Source organism: Centropristis striata, chromosome 4, assembly GCF_030273125.1.
Source record: "Centropristis striata isolate RG_2023a ecotype Rhode Island chromosome 4, C.striata_1.0, whole genome shotgun sequence".
NCBI lineage: Eukaryota > Metazoa > Chordata > Actinopteri > Perciformes > Serranidae > Centropristis > Centropristis striata.
Genome location: NC_081520.1, coordinates 40340360 through 40364247, shown reverse-complemented (window position 1 = coordinate 40364247; position 23888 = coordinate 40340360). Strand labels below are relative to the sequence as shown.

Genomic DNA, 23888 nt, shown 5'->3' with positions numbered 1-23888 from the left:
TGGACGAGCTGCCCCAGAGCCTGTCAGCTTCCTCCACTCAGGCTGCAGAAGGAGCTCAGAGGTGACTCTCCCACATGTGTGCATACATGCACTGCTTAAAGAGTGTTAAAAGGTGACGTGTTTACATATGCATACTCAGATATAATAGAGCTCACAGCTACATCACAATGTGGGAGATACATTTAAGTCATCTCTTTTTGTTCCTCTGTGCACCTGAATCTGCTTCATTTCTTGCTACAGAAGAGACAAAGCAGAGGCTGTGTTTTAGTCACTAGTTAATAAAGCATGGCTATGGTTTATTTGTTTGGCTTTCTGTTGCCCTTGCATGAATTGCACTTTGGTGGAGCTCGCAGGAGGGCGGAAAGAGAGAGAGAGCGAATCTCTTGGAAAAAAATGAAAGCGGCATAGGAAGAAGGGGAAGGGAGGGGAGGGGAGGAACGTTAGGGGGGGAAAAAGCCTCTGCAGCCATCTGCCTTTGTGCCAACAGTTGGTTACTGTGGCAACCAGTAAAAAGTCATTATCTTTAATTTACACTGTGGCAGGTTCAGGTGTTTTCAATTGTATCATTAGCTTTTTTCTCTCTGCAGTGACTCACCCATCTTTGGCAGCGGTCCTCCACTTCATTCTAGGGCTCTTCATTCTCTTTTCCCCGTGTCATCGCTGCTTCTTTTAGTGTGCGGTGTAGCTTTCTTTTAGCTGCCTCAATGGCTGATTTAGGGTGTGTGTGTGTGTGTCTCTGTGTGTGTGTGTGTGTGTGTGTGGATCTGTGTGTGTGTGTGGATCTCAAGCCCTCGTCTCCGTCTGTAAGGTTATCCTGTTCTTTGGGCATTCAGCTTGATGCCACTGTGCTCTTAGATGGCAAGGAGTATTGATGGATGACACAATGACAGATGGAGCAAAAAGTGATGAGAGAACAATTTGAAAGAGGAAAATGACAAGAGCATAAAAATTGAATGGCAGCGGTGACAACTGTGGTGAAGGTGGAGGGCAAAGAGGTAGAGAAAGTGGTTGTCTGAGCTTCTTAACAGCGTTTATTTCTTTCATGTCGAGGCCTGTCGGGCGGCGGCAGCACCAAGTGCAGATGAGCGATCATAAAGTAGCCCTGTCTGTGTACCATTAGCCAACCGCAAGTGCTGAGCACTTACCAGAAGCTGCTTGTGCTAACCTCCTCCTCTCCTCCCCCAGACGCTAACTCTCTCTATCCCCTCGTCTTGCTGAAAACTCTTCGTGTCTCTTATAATATTTCTCAGTGCCTCATTTATGATTTCAGACACTCCCCTCCTCCTTGCAGTACTTTCACGTCCAACAAACTTTAGTTCTTCTCTGTGGCTCTTTTCATCTCCCTTTCTTTTGAGAGAAAAGTTCTTTTAAAAGGTTGCATTTACTGATGGAAAGTAATTTCTTTTTCTTTGCTCCTCTCGAAAAAAATCAAAAACACAATCTTGCTTACAATGTTGCAATACAAGCCTTTCAAAAACCATTTGTAGCTCTCAAATCCATTTTATCGTAACAAGCCGTCTCGCCGCCCTCGCCAGCTCGTTCGATCAGTTTGTGGGTACAAATGGTGCCCAATTCAATGAAAAAATAATTACACAAACAAAGCCAGTATTGGGATGTTCTGTTTACGACTATTGTTTGAATCTGGGTTGTGCCTTTATCTATCGAAGAGCCTGTCAAAAGCAGTTGGCATTGCAGTGTCCAGACGTACCTTTTATTACTGCTGGCTGCTTTATTAGCCTCCACAAGCCAGAGAAAGATTGAGGGGATTGACTGGAGATGTGAGTGGAAGTGGCACCTATTGACTAGTTTGTCTTCTTGTGCTTCTGGCAGGGTGCGTTGATGCTATAAGGATACTGTTCTCAGGCCAGCCCATTAGCACCCAGGCTCCTCATGAGAACATGACAAGAACAGACCGCATACGGCGTGGCGTTCACAGCCTCGCAGGGATGAACCGTAGCTGCTGGAATACCACGTTTTCACAGCCAGCACTGCTTCTGAGCTTATACTTTCCTTCACTGTAAAAAAAAAAAAAAATCTGTTTAATTCACGGTAAAATACCGGCAGCTTTGGTTGCCAGAACTTCACTGTAAAAAATACAGTGAGCGTATGTAAATGTAAATATCAGCAAAAACTGTAATTTATACTGAATAATCCCATTACTTTTAGGATAATTGTGTCATCATGGTATTTCTCCATTAACCCATTGAAGCCTGGAAAGCGGATACGTCGTTTTGTAGTATTTGTATAAGCTCTCAAATACTTTTTGAATTTCATTTCTATCTGCTACAGAGGCTGAAAAATCTATTATTTAGTAGAAGAGTTGACACTTCTGTTGAATTTCCAGAAAAACTTCAGGTTTTAGGGGCTTATTTTAAAATCGCCCAGAGGTTTTACAGGTATTTCAGGCCTCAATGGGTTAATTTTACATCAAAATTTTATATTTTTACACTAAACCTGTGTCTTTTCTACAGTTTATGGCAGTTGAATTTAAAGTTTTATGATATTCTTTGATTTACAGTAATTAAAAGTATTCACTACGGTGATGTACAATGTTTAATTTGACAACCTATTTATGATGCAATTTGACAGTGTTTTACTGTAATTTCTACAAAGGTTTTTTACAGTGTAGCATTCAGTAGAAATCCCCTCTTAGCCCATCCTTGTCCCTTCATTTTCAATTTAATTGGTCTCAAGCTGCAGCAGCGCCTAAACATTTCTCTTGGTGTAGAGGAGACGAAACCTGTTAGTTTATTTAAACTTTATTTAAGCACAGAGCAGGTGTTTCAGAAGGTGTGTGTGAGAAATGAGAATGTGTGGTATTGAAGTTGGAGCATATGGTGTAGGTGTTGGGTGTGGGTGTTTTTCTGTGTGTGATGACCATCTGTCACCTAGTAACAGTTTGGGTGATCTCTGGTAGATCTCCCTGTTGGGATCATAACACCTGATTATATACAAAGCCTGGGGGTTACAGGCCCAGATGGAAAGACTTAAGCAACAGTGTTGATTAGAAGGCAAGATATTATACTGCTTTACTTCCAAGTTATAAACATTTAAATGTAAGAAGTCTTGCTGAACCTTGTCTATTTACTGTAATGCATCTTTCAGCAGATGGTGTTTATTAATGACTCTCTAATTATCTAACAAGTTTTTTAAACCGCTCAAGAATTGAAACGCCACATCAAGACACCAAGACCTTGAGGAACATCGTAGAAAAAGCCGTGCTTCGATTTGATATCAAAAACTTTTGACCCTTTGGAGATTTCTGCAACATCTGCATTATTCAGCGAGAAACTGCTGAGAAACCCCCTGAATGTCACTATATGTAGAAAAGCCAAATATCCTCTGAATGCTCTACACTGTAAAACATTTTACTGTAAAATTACAGTAAATTACTGGCAGCAGTTTCGCCAGTAAGTTACTGTAAAATGTACAGTACATCTACTGTATTATAGAAATACAGGTCAGTTTACTGACAAACTGTCTTGTAACGAAGAAAAAAAATAGCATGACATTTAAATGTTTAACTCTAAATTATGTTACAACTAATCCATTTAAACTCTATATTAGGATTGCTGGGAAAAACAACACATTGTGATTATTTCAGCCCAGACTAAAAAGAAATAAAATAAAACTTGTCTTCTTTTTGAAAATAATGACTTTATTTTCCTGACATGCTCAGCTGAAAACAGTAAATTCCTGAAAAAATAGATATAATTTTGACCGTTGGAATGCCTGAGCAATCATGATAACTCCCACAATGCATTGTTTTCACAGCAATATACTGTTCAATCATAATACAGCAAGTTACTGTTAGAATTTGACTGTAAATTTACAGCAAAGTCTGTAAAACTTTGCTAAACTTTGCTAGTTTGTGGTTGTAAAGTTCCACGAGGCTGTTTTTATCCTAGAGGTCACAAAAGGTTGTTTCATACAACAAGGTCAAATTACACATTAATGCTAGTGCACTCATTGAATCCATAAGAGTCTCAGCTATCCATTGATACCCAATTCATGCAATTCCAATCACCTGTTAAGGGACCTAAGTATGCAGAAATATTCCAAGACACCATTTTTTTTAGAATAGGTGAAAATAACACATTTATACTGCATGCAAAATAAGGGTTTAATCATAATTTCATTTATTTTGGGGGTTTAGGAAATAAAAATGCCACACAGAGAAATGTCGTAGTTACTGGGATACCTCCACACCCTAATGAATGCAAATGAAATATTGTCATGTATATTTTGGCAAATGCTTTATGAAGTCAAATCCCAGCAGCAGCCATTTTGCATGAGCCATTCTCCCCTTTTGCATCCACTACCCGACTAAAGCAGGAAGCAGGGAGATGCAAAAGCTGCAGGTAAATGCAGCCCCACATGCTGCACGATGGAAACTCTCTGCCGTAGTAAGACACAACAATAAAGCCGTCTAGCTGCAATCAAGTAATTGTTGCAATCAAGACTTTGCAGTGAGTTTAGTCTGGCCATCTCAACCCTCGCAGCAGTAGATAAAGTGATAAAAATTAAACTCTGGTGGCAGCAGCATCGCTCCCGAGCGTGCACAGCTTTCCCGCCTCGGTCACCATCTGGAAAACACACCCAGCACATCTATTAGACACCCACTCTCGCAAGGGATGAGCGCTCTGCTGAAAATGGGTTAATAATGACAATTAAATTGAAGGTAATGCCTGCAGTGGATCTGTCGCTCACAAATCATAGTATTTTATGTTGATGGCTTTCTCTGCCTGCCAGTGGAATAGTGGATTCGAGTAAGTGCGAGTCACTGAGTCGAGTTATTGAAAATTTAAGAAAAGTGGAATCGTGTTTTATCAAGATATTCTCTTACTACATGAAGCCTTTCCTCCCAGAGGTCAGAGTGCAGATATCTACAGCGGTTAGACAGGAAATAAAGATGAGGAAGTTTCTGTTCAGCAACTTTTCAGCCGTATTATCCCTTCAGCAGTATGAGAGCACAACTTATTTTCTGGTTTACGGGCTCTTTTATAGAGGAAATCTATTATGCACAGTCTGATTTTATTTGTAAACACAGAGGATGTGCTGGAAGCAATTTTCAGTTTCCACTAATGCACCAAGACAGGAACACGTATATTAGACAAATGTAGATTTTTTTTTAATGTTTTGTTTGAAAAACTGGCTCATGTCTGAAAATATTCCTCAAATGATATCCAGAAGATGAAAGATGAAGGATGTCCCCAGTTCTGAAATGAGACAAACACACACACACACACACACACACACACACACACACCATCGCTGTCAAACCAATTACACTGGCAGTTAGAACTGGAGGCTCATTCAGGTGGAAGATTAGCAGCTGGGTTTGAAGACCCTCTGCCAAATCCCATTCCTCTGAGAAGGGAGCAAAAATACTGTCATATTTAACCACAAAACTGCTCTGTGTGCAAAGTATACAAGCACCCCCCGCTCCCGTTGACTGTATTGGACATATTTGCGTGCAGTCTATATCTGTCTGCGTTGTAGCTGTTTGTTTGCGCTGTTGCATCGAGTTTGGCTGCGAGGACGGGACAGCTGTATTGGATGTCTGAATGTGTGTATACAGTTGTGCTGATGCTGACAAGCCTTCTAGCGGGGCGAGCAGGGATCAGATGTATGCTAATATCGCCAGCAGACAGTCTGCTCATCTGACGAGCCGGGCCGCGAGGTTAGGTACCACTGCGAGGGGAAACTGAGCTGGAAGAGAGAGAGAAAGACACGCTAAGTCGGACGAAGACAGGAAATATAGGGAGAATTAGACAAGGGCCAGGGGGCACTGAGAGAAATGAGGAGTGAGGCAGTCCATGGCTGGCAGTGGGAATTAAGTGGGAGGGAGAGCAGAGGCCCACAGATGAGCTTTTGTGCCAAAGGAAAACACAGGCTGGTCTGTCTTTCTGGTCGTGCATGTAAAGCAACACTTGTTGTTGTTGTTGTTTATGTTGTGCAGCCTGTTGAACGGGGAATTTCTGGAGCAAATGTTTCCAAGTACCAAAGTGCACAACTATCAGTGTTTAGTCCCTCAAATCCCAGACGGCTTAGCTGCATTTTGCAGTCGCATATTATTTTCATTATCTGTTATTCTGTCTGTTATAAAATGGAAAAAGAAATATATAAAAAGAGTCCCAGAAAACCTAGAGGAAATCCATTTGGTTGACCTCCAAAAAGAAATATACAATTGAGAATTCAGGGCTGTCGCGATTGTTTTCTCATTAGGTTTGGTCTAGCAAATATCTAGAAAACGGTGAAAAATGTAGATCACAGTGTCTCAGTCCTCAAAATGTCTTATTTATTTTGTCTTATTTCACTTGGGCTTGTGTTTAGGACTGGCCTAAACACAAGCCCAAGTGCTTGTTTTGTCTGTCAAATAGAGATGTAACAATCAAAATGAGCTTTCAATTTCAATTATCAAAACCAAAAGCAAGATCGCGGCTTTGATCACATGGCCTAAGTGTTGTACGTTCCCAGAAAAAATCACAGTCATGCCAGGCTTGATACCATATCGCTTGTTTTTAAAGAAGATATGAAAAATCGAAGCATCTATTTGTAGAGTCATGACACTCCTGCTTTCCATCAGTCCAAAACACAAAGATATTACATTTACCGTAACATAAAACAGCAAAAGCAGCAAAGCAGACACACATTTTCTATTGGTCAACAGAACAATTAATCATTGAGAAACAGGTGATTATCTCAGGTGAACATGAGCAAATGATCATTTTGTTATAATACTTAGGGACTGAAATCTCACATGGGGGTCAGAGAAACTGGGTTGTGGCTGCAGAAACACTGTAACCTCTCACTTTCACTCGCTCGCTGTCAGTTTGGAGAGAAATGACCTTATCATTGCAGAAGGGAACCAAGCTGTGAGTACTTGTGTGGCTTCATGTGGTGCTAGTCCAAATTTCTATCTGTCATTGTCCATGTATCCAGCACATTATATTTAGCCGTGCTATCAGCGAGGCCTTCTGGCGCAGTTGAAGAGGTTAAACCGCAGTGACACAGTCCTTCTCTGCCCTTATACTCTCTCCTTCCACATCTAAATAGGCTGTCCAGTCTTTCAAGATCCTTTCTTTATCTGACTTAAACCTTGCTCTTTCCTCTGTCTCTGCTCCTTGAACTGTTCAGTTATACTCTTGAATTTCGGATCAGGCTGTGAATATGGTCTTCGCTGCCCTTTCTTCTCTTCTTATTCCCCACATCCTGCATTCTCAGTTGTTGACAGAGTGTTTGTTTACGGTCTTTGTCTCTCTTATCCTTTTTTTTCTGCTCTTATCCTGCATCCTTCCTCTCTCTGTCTCTCAGTCCACCTCTCTCTTCAGGGGGTCCTTCAGTAACTGGCCCTCTATCTCTGCAGTGCCAGGCCGAGGGAGGAAGTGGAAGTGAACTTATAGCTGAGAGCTACTGGCGGTTGCACTGGCACTTCAGAGTTACTAAAAACTATAATACACAGATAACCTCAACCATGACAGGCAGGTGTGGAATAAATAACATAAACCGAATGCAAAGATTGAGCAGTGTCAGCAGCCTGATGGAGCAGCCGCAGGGGGATTTGTCATCTACCACTTTTATATGCGGTTATATCACCGTGCCATCGGATCATGCTAATGCACAGACAGCAACACTTGTGATCCTGCAAATGGAAAGATGCAAATAGCTGGAGCTAATCCACCGTGTCCATAATCCCGGTCACAACTGACCAGCTCCCCTGGTGTCAGGGATCTGGATATGTGATGGCTGTTTGGGTGCTGCTGCATTAATATTTCTGTGTGTTTGTGTGCAGATATTCTGTATGATGCAACACAAACTGTTAAATTCATGTAATGCCTTCCCTTTTCGTGGTTGGTTGAGAAGTATTTTCTTCTTATAGGGATTATTAATTACTTTTAGATTTGTGGTTTGTTTGCAGGGTTCAACAATAACAATGTCGATTAACCAGGGCAGCTAAAATGCCACGTTGGGCTAGTAACTCTTACAAAACAATTAAAAATGTTCCTGACCAGATGAGGGAAGTAGCTAAGGTGTTTCTTCTCATCTCTGTGCAGTAACGTTCAGGCACTCTTGATAAAATGGTGGCTGGTAAAGACAAAGTTTATAAACTGAAGTCTGAAGTTAAACTGAAGTTTAAAAAACTTTTAAAAACCCACTTGTACAGACTGGCATTTGTGCATTGTGATTTCTAACGTTCTTACACATATTTTAATTTTGTATCCTATTATTTTTGCTTGTTCACTGTTTTTGATGAGCTGTTATTTTTGTTTGAACTGTTGTATTGCCTCCATGATAATGTACCTTGTAAAGCACCTTGTAACCCTGGTTTTGAAAGGTGCTATAGAAATATAGTAATAAATAAATAAAGTCCAAACAGCATTTATATTATCCTGGAAACAGGAGTTTAGTTGGATGGCTAAAATAAACTAAATAAAGATTAAACATGGCAACTAGCTTTAGTTTTTGCTGTTAGCTGACAACTGCTAACAAATGAAACCATTTGTATTGCAGCAAATAAAAAAAAATACAAGTACATCTCTGGCAAGCAGTGTCATAATTTCCGTTGAAACTGCTTGACAGAAAATCTGTTTGGGGCCACATGTGAAACACATACAGGAGGTGGAGGATATTTCCTGTTTGCTGAGGAATGGATAAACGTGCCGCAACTTCTGTAGATACCCTGAATGTAGGCAGTGGAGGCAGAGTTTTTCATATATTCATTCTGTGTGTGCATCACTGGTTATGCGCTATAAATTTGCATGACCTTTTTTTAGACTTGTTTCATCAGCATTTACGTCATATTTATCATTCTTGTTTTGTTCTGTACATTCAGCTGTGTGTTTCTACCACTATCAGTGTAAAGGCAGCCACAGCCCAGTCCCCGGCCCACGACCCTCGTTTTCTACTAATGGACAACAAGTCTCCAGGGAGGGGGAGGGAGAGTGTGGGATAGAGTGTTGGAGACGGGGAAGATTGAAAAAAATCTTGACAGATGGAGATGGGAAATCTATATGATGAGGATAATGTTTATGGGTGAGAGCATGAGAGAGATAATAAGGGAGAGGGGAGCGGAAGTATGACTGGTTGCAGACTTACATCATGCAGAAAACTAAAAAAAATAGGAGGGAAAACAAGTTTTGGACTGAAGCAAAGGCAGGGCCAGCTAGCCTGGTGTCTTCCAGAATAAAGGGGGGAGAGAGAGAGTTTTTCCCTGCTGCCTCTCTGTCATCATCATCACCACCATCACACTGCTTCATGACTATTTCATGACCTTTGTTTCCGTCAACTCCCAGCCTTCCTGAGTGTATAATACTGTACGACCAGAGGGCTTGCTGGGAAACCGATGCAAGCTTGCTTCCGCGTTTATCCTCATTTAGCAGTTTTCAGTATGAACTCTGCTGCATTTAGTAAGAAATATCTGATAGTTTCATCATTGTGTTTGGGAATAACTTAATCACTGGATATCTCTAAGCACCCCCATATGTATTAGATTTATGTCAGCCCCTTTTTTGTATTGAATTAGAAAAAATGAATCACTGCAATGTCCCACTTAAAAAGTTCCTTCACAACAAATTTTCTTGACTTTAGTTTTCCTCTTAGCCCGTTTGAGACCCGGCTAACATGCACGCTTATCTCTTTCAGTCCATGTATAACCCCATAAGGATATTTTGGTGTATCAAAACAGGCTGACTGACAATTACTCCCTGACTGGTTCTGTGCTCTGTAATGAAAGGAATGCAGCCACCCTGTGAAGGCTGCACGGTCTCTCCTCATGGGCAGTGAACACAGCCTCTTCCCCGCTGCCCTTTGCAGCACGTGTTATGATGAACTTCACGCCCTGCCACCCTAGCATTAGCTTCAGGCTGCACTCCACTACCCTACAGATGCATCCTATCTTCCTCTCCGCCGTCTCTCGTCCTCGAGACGGTCAGTGACCTAGAAAGGGCCGGTTCAGTTGAGGCGAGATTTGCCGTCTTATCTTTAAACCGATACATTGGTAAATGCTTGTTAGAGAAAGGAAGGAGGGAAATAAAGTAACAGGGAAGTGGAGATGTGGTGTTTGGGTACGTCCTGTTTGTCCTCATATAGGTCATTTGTGCTAATGCTGGTCTTTACCAAGGCCTCCATACTTATCTATATGTAACACCCTCTGTCAGCTCAGTAGGCAGATACTTTGAGCGTGTCACAACAATTCTGTCTGTGCACAAATGCATTGGACAGCAACCTTTGCAGTAGAAGAGCTCAGAAAACCTAGTTGAAATCCCTTTTGGTTGACCTCCAAAAAGAAATGTATACAATTGAGAATTGGAGCTGCAGCAATTATTTTCTCATTAGGTTTGGTGTAGAAAATATCTAGAAAATGGTGAAAAATGTGGATCCCAGTTTGTCAAAGTCCTCAAAATGTCGTAATTTTTTGGTCCTACACCTAAAGATATTCAGTTTAATATGATGAAATACAGGGAAGAGCTGAAAATGTTCGAATTTGAGAGCCTGAAAACTGCATTTTCTGCCATATTTGCATGAAAATGTGCTTCAATGATTGATCGATTATCAAAGTATTTGGCTCTGTTAGTCTACTTGTCAGTTCCTCATTTGGTAATGCTGTTTGTGATTAGTTAGGGGGAGAGTGATTGGACGGGTCAGACCCTGACCCTTAACTCATCCAGGCCTCACCACGCCCTGCCCCTCTTCCCTGAGGGGATTCCAATGTGCAGCTCACATGACCCAGGCCACTGACCTCTCCCCTCAGACCATTCTTCTCTATACCCCCATCCTCTCCATGTGCACTACACTGTAAAAAAAAACTGTTGTTTTTACGGTAAAAAACCGGCAGCTGTGGTTGCCAGAACTTTACCGTAATAAATACGGTAGAACTTTTTTTTAATATTACGCTAAAATGATATTAGCACTGTTGATTTCACATGTAAGATTGCCATTTTATTACATTTTTTTATGGTATAAATAAAAAAGTTTTTCCTTTTAAAAGAAACGCTGTTTTGCCATATAATTGACAAGAAAATACTTTATAAATGCTGCATAAATTAAAGATTTTACCATTCAATATTACAGTCTATTTCTGTTGGTGTTTAGTACATTTAACAGTTAGGAAAAGTATTTTTTACAAAAGATAAATGCAAAAATTACACCGATGACTTATAATATTATTATAAAAATACTGTTTTGGCTGATACATTTAAGGTGTTTCATTGTTACTGAAACTGAATTTATCATTTTACGGACTTTTACTGTCATGGTTTAGCAGTTTTTCACCGTAAAATCTACAGACATTTTTTAGAGTGTAGTTTCCAACCCTCTGTGTCCCTCCCCATCTCTAAGTGCCTTCCACCCCTTCCTGCATGGCTTCCACCTCCTCCTGCTCTCTCTCCCTTTCCTTTTCTGCCCACCCTCATGTTTCAGGGTCAGAGGCAGATGCAGTGCAGGCCCTAACCTATCTCTGCCTCGGCCCTGAGCAGCCCTGAGCAGCCCTAGGCCTCGAGACAGTGGTATGTGGCCGGACATGCGCACCAGACACAAGGCCTCGGGGTGAACTGGGAGACTGGCTGCCTGAGTGCTCTACAACTGGACTGCCGCACTAAGGCTAGTTTAGCTCAGGCAGCGGTGTCTTTATAGGTCTGCGGAAAGAGGAAATGTATTCCCTAAATGACTCGATCTATTGTGTATGAAATGCTGCACTTAGACTGCCAGTAGACAGGCAGTTAAAATGAGCTGAAATGTGCATTTGTAATGTCATATATATTCTATGTTTCTGTCAGTTTGGCTTCGGCACGGCAGTCACTCTGGTGAGACATTTTATTTTTTTTCCGTTATCCGCTGCTGCTGTGTTTTAAACCAGTGCACCCTCACATCACTTAAAATTGAATTCTGAGCTGTCTGTTTGTTCCTTGCACTGACATGTCACTCGGACACAGCAGGAAAAAAGGAAAAGAAAACTCCATTATTTTTCCTTTGTTTGCCGTTCCTTTTGTGGTTATTGCAAAAATGCACCAGCTCTTTGTCACACACACAGACTCACACACACCTAACCTGCACTCTGCTGCAGTGAGTATATTCGTTAAATGTTACAAAATGTGTATGAACTTGTAGATTGACACAGGCAGGCACACACATAGGAACATTCTTGGAAAAAAAACTAGGTGGGGTCAGTGAAGCAGATGTTAGCAGTGCATCTGTGAGTGTTGAGCCTGGCCAGCCTCCAGGTCCATAGGGACTTTAGGAGTGCTTGACTTTATTTAATCCAGACACTCTCACAACCGGTCACAAACATGACCTATTTCACACATGACACACTCATCACCAGGGTGTTAATACACAGGAGAAAAAAGTAGTCATAGTGTGTGTGTACATGCATGTGTGCACTTTTATGTGTAAGCTCATATAGGTCATTTGTGCTAATGCTGGTCTTTACCAAGGTCTCCATACTTATCTACATGTAACACCCTCTGTCAGCTCAGTAGGCAGATACTTTGAGCGTGTCACAACAATTCTGTCTGTGCACAAATGCATTGGACAGCAACCTTTGCAGTAGAAGAGCTCAGAAAACCTAGTTGAAATCCCTTTTGGTTGACCTCCAAAAAGAAATGTATACAATTGAGAATTAGAGCTGCAGCAATTATTTTCTCATTAGGTTTGGTGTAGAAAATATCTAGAAAATGGTGAAAAATTTGGATCCCAGTTTGTCAAAGTCCTCAAAATGTCGTAATTTGTTGGTCCTACACCTAAAGATATTCAGTTTAATATGATGAAATACAGGGAAGAGCTGAAAATTTTCATATTTGAGAGCCTGAAAACTGCATTTTCTGCCATATTTGCATGAAAACGTGCTTCAGTGATTGATCGTTTATCAAAGTATTTGGCTCTGTTAGTTTACTTGGCAATTCCTCAATTGGTTGGGCAGCTCTATTTACCTGTGAACAGTATTTAGCACAGGGGGGATCATGTAGATACAGTTTATAAAAAAGCCATGATTAACAGGCTAGATACATGTTCTGTTTAGCCAGTAGACCAGATCCAGGGGCAGCAGGTCATGTTTTTTTGTGGCTGAATGTAGATGAGGCTGCTTGCTCTGTAATGTGGACATGATAGGTCAGGACATGGGTGAACCTTTAACCTGCTGACTCCAGCTCTATAGGTACATACCTGCAGTTCTTCTCATCTAGTCAAGGCTGTATATATACTGGGTGTGCTCAGTGACCACAGGGGTGAAGAAATCATATGCTGGTGCACACATACAGACGAGAACATTCACACATGTATGCAGTAAATATGAAACACGTACACTTACAACACAGTCTGGAAAGAGGAGACTATAAATAAACCATAATTCCCAGGTTATATACCTATTCCAAATGTATCGACCAGCAAGTCTGGCTGAGTACAACACATGCCACACCTTATTAATACAGAGACTGCTTCTGTCTCTGCGTGCCTTGATCCATTTTTCATGCATGTTTCCTGCACAAATATCAAAACACAAGACATTCTTTTTGATATTGATTCCTTTTTCTGCTGGCACCTGGTTATATACCTGGTGCAGCACCAGGGGATTCTTGCCTCTGTAATGTTAATTCACAGCCTGATTGGAATTTTCTTCAGTAAAACTCGGAGTTTCAAGGTTTTTTCCATAACTGTCAGCTTTGAACTTCGATTAGTGGCACTCAGCTTTTCAAATACAGCTCAGAAATGTACAGTATATGCAGCAGTCGATACACTGAAGGTGTGAGGTTGCTTTTTATCTACAGTGTGTTCCACTGTAGTGAGTTTCTTACTCCTCCTACCGTTTCCTTTTCATTGTCTCCCCCTCTGGTGTAGCAGCGTTGGGCTTTGAAGTTCATCTTTGCGCAGCCACAGTTCTGTTGTCTGACAAACTCAATTCAGCAGCAATGAAGGCTTTGTCTGCTTCTGTGCTCTCTGTCAAAAGAACTATTCATGATTAATAGTGGTTTTAATGTCTGTTTTACTACATTAACGCCTCAGTTATGACATGGAGGGGGTGGTCTCGTACTGCAAGTCTGTGTGCTGGCTGTCTTGGAAGATTTCTGTTCTTCACAAATTGTGCTGTCAAAGAGGGCCATTCCGTAAAGAGCATCTCCCATCCCTCATCCTCTCTCTTGTTATTTATAGGTCGAATCTACCAATGGAATAAATGATGCTGAGATTGGCCAGTCAACTGAGCCTCTATGTATGTTTCTATGTGCTGTTTCTTGACAGCACAGCACCAATTTGTTGCATCTACTGTAGGTAAATATGTTGAGACATTAGGGTGATACATTAGCCAACTCTGCTCTGTTTGCAGAGTGCTGTATATTGAGAAACATAGGAAAACATGTTTTTGATGGAGACGAGTCAGCCAACAGGCAGAGCAGCCTTTTAAAATGCAGATGGCTTTCCCTAGTTGGCCAATTAGTAACTTTAGCTCTGGAACACTTATCTGCTTTCATCTTCCTGTGTGTGTCTTTCATTCGGGGTGCAGGGAGCTTAGTGTGTCTGTTTTCACAAGTGTGTGATGTTGCGATTGTGCAATGTGTTTGTGTGCACATTCATGTGTCTGTTTTTCCGTGTTGGTGAAAACATAACTTTATTCTACTGCTGCTGGCAGTGAGATGACCAACCGTACTGTTAGATGTTGGATAATAAGCCTAAACACATACCGAGCCTCGACGAACATGGTAGTGAAATGTAGAAGGCACCACTGTTAGCAGTTTGGTCCTGGCAGTATAGAAATTAAATGACTTAAATGGGGAAAAATTGCCTTTTACTAAGCTACAGCTGGGTTAAGTAATGTGCAGCATTCCAGCAGCTTTGCCACTGACCTCAATCTTTTCAGGAAACATTCAGTAGAGAAATAGGATCACAGATTAAACATTATTAACAGCACATAGGCACACAGTAGGAATTTAGATGAGAGACACAATAGCTCTCTAATAATAAATCCTGCCATTGGAATGTTTTTTTTCTGTATTTCTCAGATTAATTATATCTCCATTCTCTCTCTCTTTCTCTCTCTATCATGCAGGACCAAACCCCAGCCCAGTGAGCTTCTCTTGCATGGAAACCCTCCTTCCCTGGCAGCCTTTTCCTCTCCTTAGCGCTAGCGACCAGCATGGCAGGATGAGCCTCTGCCAGCGACGATGATGGCCAAAAAGCAAGATGTCCGGGCACCCACCTACAACCTGGTCGTGGTTGGGTTGTCCGGCACGGAGAAGGAGAAAGGCCAATGTGGTGTGGGCAAGTCTTGCCTTTGTAACCGCTTTGTCCGGCCAAGTGCAGATGACTTCCACCTAGACCACACCTCCGTTCTCAGCACCAGTGACTTTGGAGGCCGTGTTGTGAACAATGACCACTTCCTGTTCTGGGGAGAGGCTGGGCGGACGATGGAGGAAGGGCCTGAATGCCGTATGAATGTGGTGGAGCAGACGGAGTTCATTGATGATCAGACGTTCCAGCCACACCGAAGCACGGCGCTCCAGCCCTACATCAAGCGGGCAGCTTCCACCAAGCTGGCTTCGGCTGAGAAGCTGATGTACTTTTGCACGGATCAGCTGGGGCTGGAGCAGGACTTTGAGCAGAAACAGATGCCTGAAGGCAAACTTTTGGTGGACGGCTTCTTACTTTGTGTGGATGTTAGCAGGGGTATGAACCGCAGTTTTGAGGACCAGATGAAGTTTGTTACCAACCTGTACAACCAGCTAGCCAAAACGAAGAAACCTGTGGTACTGGTTCTCACCAAATGTGATGAAGGAGTTGAGCGCTATATTAAAGACTCGCACACCTTTGCCCTAGCCAAGAAGAACCTCCAGGTGGTAGAAACATCAGCGCGCTCTAATGTCAATGTTGACCTAGCCTTTCTTACACTGGTTCAGCTAATAGACAAGAGTAGGGGAAAGCCCAAAATCATCCCTTACTTTGAGGCACTGAAACAGCAGAGTCAACAGATTGCCTCAGCCAAAGACCGCTACGAGTGGCTGGTCAACCGAATTGTGAAGAACCACAATGAGACATGGCCTGCTGTCAGTCGCCGCATGCAGACTGCTCCTGAGTACAAGGACTATGTTTTCCTTGAGGGGACAGCTAAAGCGAAGAAGCTCTTCCAGCAGCATGTGCATAGACTTAAACAAGACCATATAGAGAAACGTAGGAAGGCCTATCTAAGTACTCTACCACAGGCCCTGTCCGTACTGTTACCAGAGTTGGATGAGATAGATCACCTGAGCTGGTCTGGAGTTCAGAAAGTCCTGGAGACAAAGAGAGATTTCTCCCAATGGTTCGTAGTACTAGATGACACCCCTTGGGAGACCACCCCACACATTGATAAGATGGAGGATGACCGAATCCCCCAGGACCTCCTGGAGACCCCCCCAGCTGAAACTATCTATGAGACTCACCTGGAGCAGCTAAGGAATGAGCGCAAACGGGCTGAGATGAGATGGGAGTTCAAGGAGAAGCTAAGTGTCTCTCCCTTCATCACACCAGGGAAACCCTGGGAGGAGGCCCGAAGCTTCATCATGAATGAAGACTTCTACCAGTGGCTGGATGAGGCTGAATATCTGGATATCTACAACAAACACCAGAAGGAAATCATTGACCGAGCCAAAGAGGACTTTCAGGAATTGCTTCTTGAATACTCTGAGCTCTTTTATGAGCTGGAAGTGGATGCAAAGCCAAGTAAAGAGAAAATGGGAGCCATTCAAGAGTTGTTGGGTGAAGAGCAAAGGTTTAAAGCCCTGCAGAAGCTGCAGGCAGAAAGGGATGCTCTAGTATTGAAACATATCCATTTTGTCTACCACCCCACCAAGGACACCTGCCCCAACAGCCCTCACTGTGTGGACAGTAAGATTGAGCAGATACTGGCCTCCAAATTCCCCACCCGCTACCCATCATCAGATAGTTCAAGACTGGATTTGGGGAGGGCTGAGCGGATAAATCTTGTCATCCTAGGGAAAGATGGGCTAGCCAGAGAGATGGCGAATGAGATAAGGGCCTTGTGCACCAGTGACGACCGGTACGTGTTAGATGGCAAGATGTATGAGTTAGCCCTTCGTCCCATAGAGGGCAACGTGCGTCTGCCAGTCAATTCATTCCACACGCCAACCTTTACACCTCATGGTTGCCTGTGTTTGTACAACTCAAAGGAATCCCTCTCTTATGTTGTCGAGAGTTTAGAGAAGCTTAGGGAGTCAACTATAAGCAGAAGGGAAAGGGAAAACAGCTTATCTCAACTCCCGCTGTCCCTCCTTCTGGTCACCAAGAGGGGGGTGGGGTCCATTGGGGATATTGGGGGGGAGACAGCTCAGACTCTTATCCAGCAAGGGCAGCAGGTGGCTGGAAAGCTGCAGTGTGCCTACCTAGACCCTGCCTCACCAGGCATGGGCTACGGTCGCAATGTCAATGAGAGGCAGATCAACCAGATGCTGAAGGGCCTCTTAGAATCACGGAGAAGTATAGGGAGCAGCTCCCCTCCCTTACCCCCTCCATCCTCTGCCTTCAGAGACTCTCAGTCCCAGCCAGTGCTCGAGGCAGACCTGAGGATAGTCATGTGCCTGATGTGTGGAGACACATATGACATAGACCAACTCCTTGCTCCCTTCCTGTTGCCCCAGCATTGTCGTCCTGCCGCCAGCCTCAGCAGTGGCACCTCCGTTTTGCTGGAACTGAGTATAGGAGGTCAAAGGCAGAATATCGAGCTGTCACTGCTCTCCTTTCATTCTTCATTCTCACTTCGCAAGACCAAGCTGGTCCACGGCTACATTGCAGTTTACTCTGCTCGCCGCAAGGCCTCTATGGAGACATTATGTGCTTTCCTGTGTGAGGTCCAAGACATCATCCCAGTCCAGTTGCTAGCAGTGGGGGAGAGCCAGATGGAGCTGTCAGACTCTGAGTCAGCTAAGGAGCAGGTCAGTCAGGGAGAGGAACTGGCCCATGAAATAGAGGCCAGGTTTAACACGGTAATATGTGGACATGGCGGGGTAGTAGGGGGACTTCATAAGATAGACCTTTTCCAATCCTTCCTCAAAGAGGCAGTAGAGAAGCGCACTATTGTCGAGGCAACACACATGTATGACAATGTGGCTGAGGCATGTACCAATGAGAGCATCAGCCCTCGCTGTGGCTCTCCTAGTCCAGTTAACATTCTTATGGACTCAGAGGACGATATTGACCCATCACCACCTTACCCTACACTGAGGGAGGATGGAAGTCTTGGTTCCCACCTCGGAAGCTTCAAGCTGCCGGATCTGGATTCAAGTGATACCTTCTCCGTCATTTCTGAGCTCAGCACGTTTGAGAGCAAGCTGAACAACAAGGTTCCACCACAAGTGAAGCCCAAGCCGGTCCGTAAGGTTAACCTCGGCCCCTACATGGACCAGCAGGGTGGCACCAACCGGCGCTCTCTGCCCCAAGCCGTCACCTGGGCTCCAGGTAGCGATGGTGGCTATGACCCCTCAGACTACGCAGAGCCCATGGATGCTGTGAGCAAACCACGACCCACAGAAGAGGAGAATATTTACTCTGTCCCTCATGACAGCACACAGGGCAAGATCATCACCATTCGCAACGCCAACAAAGGTCACTCCAACGGGAGTGCTGGGGGGAATGGGTCCGACAGCGAGGCTGATAGTAGCTCACTGGAGCGCAGGAGGAAGTTGTCCGCCATTGGGGTAAAGCCCAAGCTTTACAGAGACAGATCCAAGCGGCTTGGCAAGTTCAGCAGTTTTAGGACGAGCTTCTCTATAGGCAGTGATGACGAGATGGGGGGTCCACCCAAGGCCAGCCAGGACGACGTAGGAGCCCAGAAGGACAACTCCATCGAGGAGAGCGAGGACCCCAAAAGGAGAAATATTCTTAAGAGCCTACGCAGAAATACAAAGGTCAGTGTTTGTGAATCCATCTTTTTTTTTTTGTTTAATGAGTGATGCGAGTCTTAATTTTCTTACGTGACTGAAAAAGTGTTAAATCCTAAATAGAGAACATGTCATTTTAATTGATGTCCAAAAAATGATGCCCAAACACGGCAGTTAACAAGTTTTCTTCCAAAAATGTTGCACATTTATTCTTGAACACTGCAAGTAAATAACATTTCAAATATTGGGAGTTTTCTCAACAAATTATCTTAACTGAAAAGTATAATGCTCTTGTTAGTATTTTGGCAGGAAAAGTGTCAATTTCTGAAATAGGGAACATTTAATTTTTGAGCAAATCACTTGCCGTAAATTGTAACTCAGGCTGTTGTTCACATATACACTTTGTCTGCAGTATATATACAGTATATACACACGTTTTTGTTCATGGACAGTATTGACAAAATGTCCATAATCCTCAGTAGAATTAGTTGGCTGAGATTCAACACCTGTTTGCTGTGTTCATCACTAAAGTCGAGGAATAATTATGGGTTCAATATAATCTCTCTACTCTCTGCAGCTTAGTTCAGTGAAAACACGCCATACTGTAGGAGTCCCTCTGGAAGCATGTCTGCTATATTTTACCCTGGCCGCTCAGTGAGAGCTCTCTAAACAAGCCAGATAATCACAGGAAAAAGAGACACAACTGCAGTCAGTAAACTTCTATACCAGAAGGCAGAAACTCTTAATGAATAGGGACAGAACCACAGTATACACTGTGCTGTTTTATCTGTTTGTGCTCATGGGTATGTCAGCTCGGTCGCATCACGTTTCACATTATATAGGAGGTGGCATAATGATGTTTGACATTTATTTTAGCAAGATTTTGAAAGCATCCGTCTCACAATTCTGGCTGCGGCAGAACAGAAAACTCATATTATATCTCAGCAAATTAGCTGTAAACACCCCTGCTGTTTAGGAGACAACAGTGCTAACATGCAAAAAAAAAATGTGAGAATCTCAGCACAGGAGAATTTCACTTGATTATGATTTACCAAACCTGATTGTGCAGTCACCTTGCTAGTAGTACAACCACGCATTGTTTACAGCAGGGATTCCCAATGTGTGGTGCGTGCACCCCTGGGGGTGCGCAAGATGAAAAATGTAATGGCGGTCTGATAATTACACAATTAATTTTTTTTCCCCCCACACAATAAAGAAGTGTAAATAAACATTTCCTTTGTAAAATGTAAAATCAAAAACTGTAATTTTAATGAATAAATAAATGGAGGCTATTCAAAATGCACTTCATCTTAAAATGAAGCGTAGAAGAAGTTTTCTTCTTCCATTTTTCCAACCTGTGTTATTATGATGACGGGGTTGTGTATTTTTAGCTCCAAGCTCATTTAAACTTGCTGCAATTTTTGTTCAACGCGGCTCAAAATATTATAACATTTTCCCAACTTATGTGCTTTCTGCCTCTGATCCTGAGCCTGTCATTGTCCTCTTTGCTTTTTTTGCTTTTAAAAGTGGAAGCTTGCGCATAACTTTGTTGCATTATATTGAAACTGTGTTTCAGATTAATTCAAATGCGAGACCACATTGTTGTGATGGTGATTATTTAATAATATGTGTGTTCTGGTCATTTGAGCATGATTAAACATGCCGCCATTAATATGGCTATAAAAAAGCTTATTGCATTTTGATTTTTTTGAAGGTGTGGGGGATTGGGGGTGCGTCAACACGGTTGGGACATAAAAGGGGGTGCGTGGCTAAAAAAGTTTGGGAACTGCTGGTTTACAGCTTAGTTGCCAAAGGGTGCTATGCATTTTGCCATCAGTGATCTAGTGACTGACACCAGCGTCGTCTAGTTAAAACAGTGTTGTTCACTGTTGTGGTGCTGCAGTGAAGTCTGTGCCAAAGCTGGTCAGCTTGTTCCTAAGACTCCAAATACTTCCCTGTCAGCTTGGCTTTCTTTGCTTCCTTCCTTTCATTCTCTCATATTCACAGTGTTCTCTTCTTGCTGATTCATACTTTCTGCTTCTCACATTCCTGTCACTCTCTCTCTCTTCCCATCATGTTCTCCTCATATCTATCTACGCTCAGCCTCCGTCGACCCTTTCTCCTGTTTTTTTTCTGTGCTTGTCTGTCACACGTGTTGTGACGATAGTTTTGACCTTACTCTGTTAGGCTTATCAGCCCTGGTATGCTGTTCAGTCACACACACGGCGAGGTACGGGAGTGTCGGCTCAATAGGAGTTACAGCTACGTATGTTGTGCTTCTATGATAATTACCATGGGCTGTCAGGAGGGAGGAACAGGAGGGGGATGATTAATGTTTTCACACACTCAGCTGTGATGTCCAAGTAGCTGCGTGAAGGCTGTCTTCCCACATAGCTCCTAACTGCCTCAGCCACATCCTTTCCTTTAGGCATTAACTGACTTGGCACATAGTGTACTCAATGCCATTTTGTCCTTCTGATAAAAAGTGTGCAAGAATAGACTACCAATGACTTGGACAGCCCAGTTTGAGCCCCATGTTAGCACAACCTTAGACTTAGACTTAGACTTAGACTTAGACTTTCTTTATTGTCATTGCACAAAAAACACAACAGTGAATCTGGCAACGAAATATCGTTACTTGGCTTCCGCAGTACACATAACACAGAACTGGTGAGCAGAACCTGTTAATAAATACATACTGTGGACTGTCACAATAAATATATCTATATAAATATATATTTATACCTCCATTATACCTCCAGTAGCTCTGACTTTCACCCAACCCCGTGCTCTCACCCTGATCAATAAAGTATCACATGGCACATCATTAGCCTTGTTTCTAAACAAATCGGCAAGAAAATGGAAGCTGGCAGAATTTTGATCAGTGGCGTCATCATTATCATCTGATTTGTGCAGATCTGGACATGCACGTTACAGCTTAATTGTGGTTTGTAACAAAAGTGATCATGTTCCATCACCTGTTTTCTAAGCAGCTGGCTCAAAGATAAGACAGTTTTCAATCTGCTGCAGCCTGAAACCCCCTCAGGATAACTGGCTTAGTTATTAAGTTATTTGGTCATTTCAGGGAGGCGTGTTGGAGCAGTGGCTGGGCTGGTAGAGAACCAGCCAGTCCTGTTAGTGGCTCGTCAGGGCTAACAGATTTCCAGTTGCTTCTAGGGTGAAGGTTTTGGTTTATGCAGTGTAAACAGTTTCCTGGTCAGAGCCGTGGGGTGCTGTCTACCACTCTGAGTCATGACGGGTAGGAACAAATAATTGAAACTAGACTCTGAGCCGGTTTTAAAAAGCCCTCTACCTCGGGCAATGACCAACTGTGTCTCTGTCCCGCCCGCCCTCCCTCAGCGAGAGGCCGGAAACATTTCCTCTCTCTCTCTGTCTCTCTCTCTCTCTCTCTTGCAGTTTTTTTCAAACCTCTTCAGCCAGCAAGAGGAATGCTTCAAATTCCTCAGTCACCTAGTTCCAGTCTAGTGTCCTCACACAAGAAATAAAAGGGAGGGAAACAATCAAAGAAAAGGAGAAAAAACAACCACAGAAAGAAAATGAAATGGAGCCGGAGAGAAATAAGAGTTATGATAGAACTGGTATTGTTTTTTTGTATTGCTGGCTTTGTGTCTCAGCATCCTACAGCGTTGTGTGTATGTAAACGCTCACCATGGTGTCTGCATGTTATTATTAAGGATGTGTTTTGTTTGTCTTTTGTGGTAGAGATCTGTTTTGTCTTCTCAGCGCTGGCAACATATCCTGTCTCAGTCAGCAACTAAAAGGAGTGGCCAGAAGGCAAAACTGCAGGGGGAGAAGACAGTGAGAGAAAAAAGTGGGTGGAAGAGAAGAGGGAGGGTGTATAGAGACAGTCTGCTAAACTAAGATAGGGCACGGATATATAACACAGTCAGTGTGACAGGACACAAATAAATTATCAGCTGCTACTTGGAGCTAAAAAACCAAGCTGGCAGTAAGTTATGACATCACAGAGGCTGTTGTCTTATAACGTCACAGCTAAAACTACGAGCCTTCAATTCAATTATTTTCATTTCATTTTTTTCATTTTATTAATTCTTCTTTTCGAACCGAAAAAAATAAACCACATAAACTAAAACAGCATAGGCTAGATGCATATACATATTCATACACATATTCACATAGACACCATTAAACAGATGTTTAGTTTAGTTTATTATTAAGATCCCCATTAGCTGCAGCAAAGCCACAGCTATTCTTCCTGGGGTCCAACAGTATCAAATATACAGTTAAAAACACAAAACATAATAAAAATAAAAAATAAAACAAAACAAAAATTATTCACATATTAATCCATATTACACACATTTCTACATATATGTATACATCATTACAAAATCTACTAACACATAATACATATGTTGTATATACACCTTCGTTCTACAGCATATACAATATAATAACACATATCATATATCTATAGAAATATACTACATACATATAAATATATATATATATCTATATATATATATTTATATATATATATATATAATGTTTTCTTATTTTGATAAATACTGTTTTATTAATATTTTGAATTGCTTTATGTTAGTGGTGAGTTTGATATGTACATAAACATATAAACATTTACACACATACAGTATAAAAAGCCCTATACATATACATGCATCTGCCCCGTTTAAGTAATAAGATAGAAATAAGAACCAGTTAACTTAATATTCAATATGCATTTCCTAATATCATTTTGGTTCGAAAAAAAGGGAGTAGGCTGAAGTATAAAATACTTATCTAGGCCTCTCCCCTGATACTCAACACTTCAAAAATAAGAAATTATATCTCTATATATAGCCACCTAATGTCAAATAAATATGTATTATTATTATTATAATTATTTATTTACTTCTTTTCTTATTAGTCAACCATAGTATATCAAACAACTTAGATCTGAGAGTTTCTATTACTCCCGCAAAGAAAACAAACGAACAAAAAAACAACAACAAACAAATCAAAACACTGAAGGCAGTTACAAGAACG

General features: G+C 42.2%; 1 protein-coding gene across 1 annotated transcript in view; it reads left to right on the top strand.

Moving 5' to 3' along the window:
• arhgap35a (Rho GTPase activating protein 35a) overlaps nucleotides 1-23888 on the top strand; it is a 104248-nt gene that overhangs the window by 42083 nt on the left and 38277 nt on the right. The window contains exon 2 of the mRNA XM_059331704.1: nucleotides 15038-18887. Coding sequence (XP_059187687.1) covers nucleotides 15153-18887 — 3735 coding nt within the window. The 5' untranslated portion in view covers nucleotides 15038-15152. The remainder of the gene's footprint in view (nucleotides 1-15037; nucleotides 18888-23888) is intronic.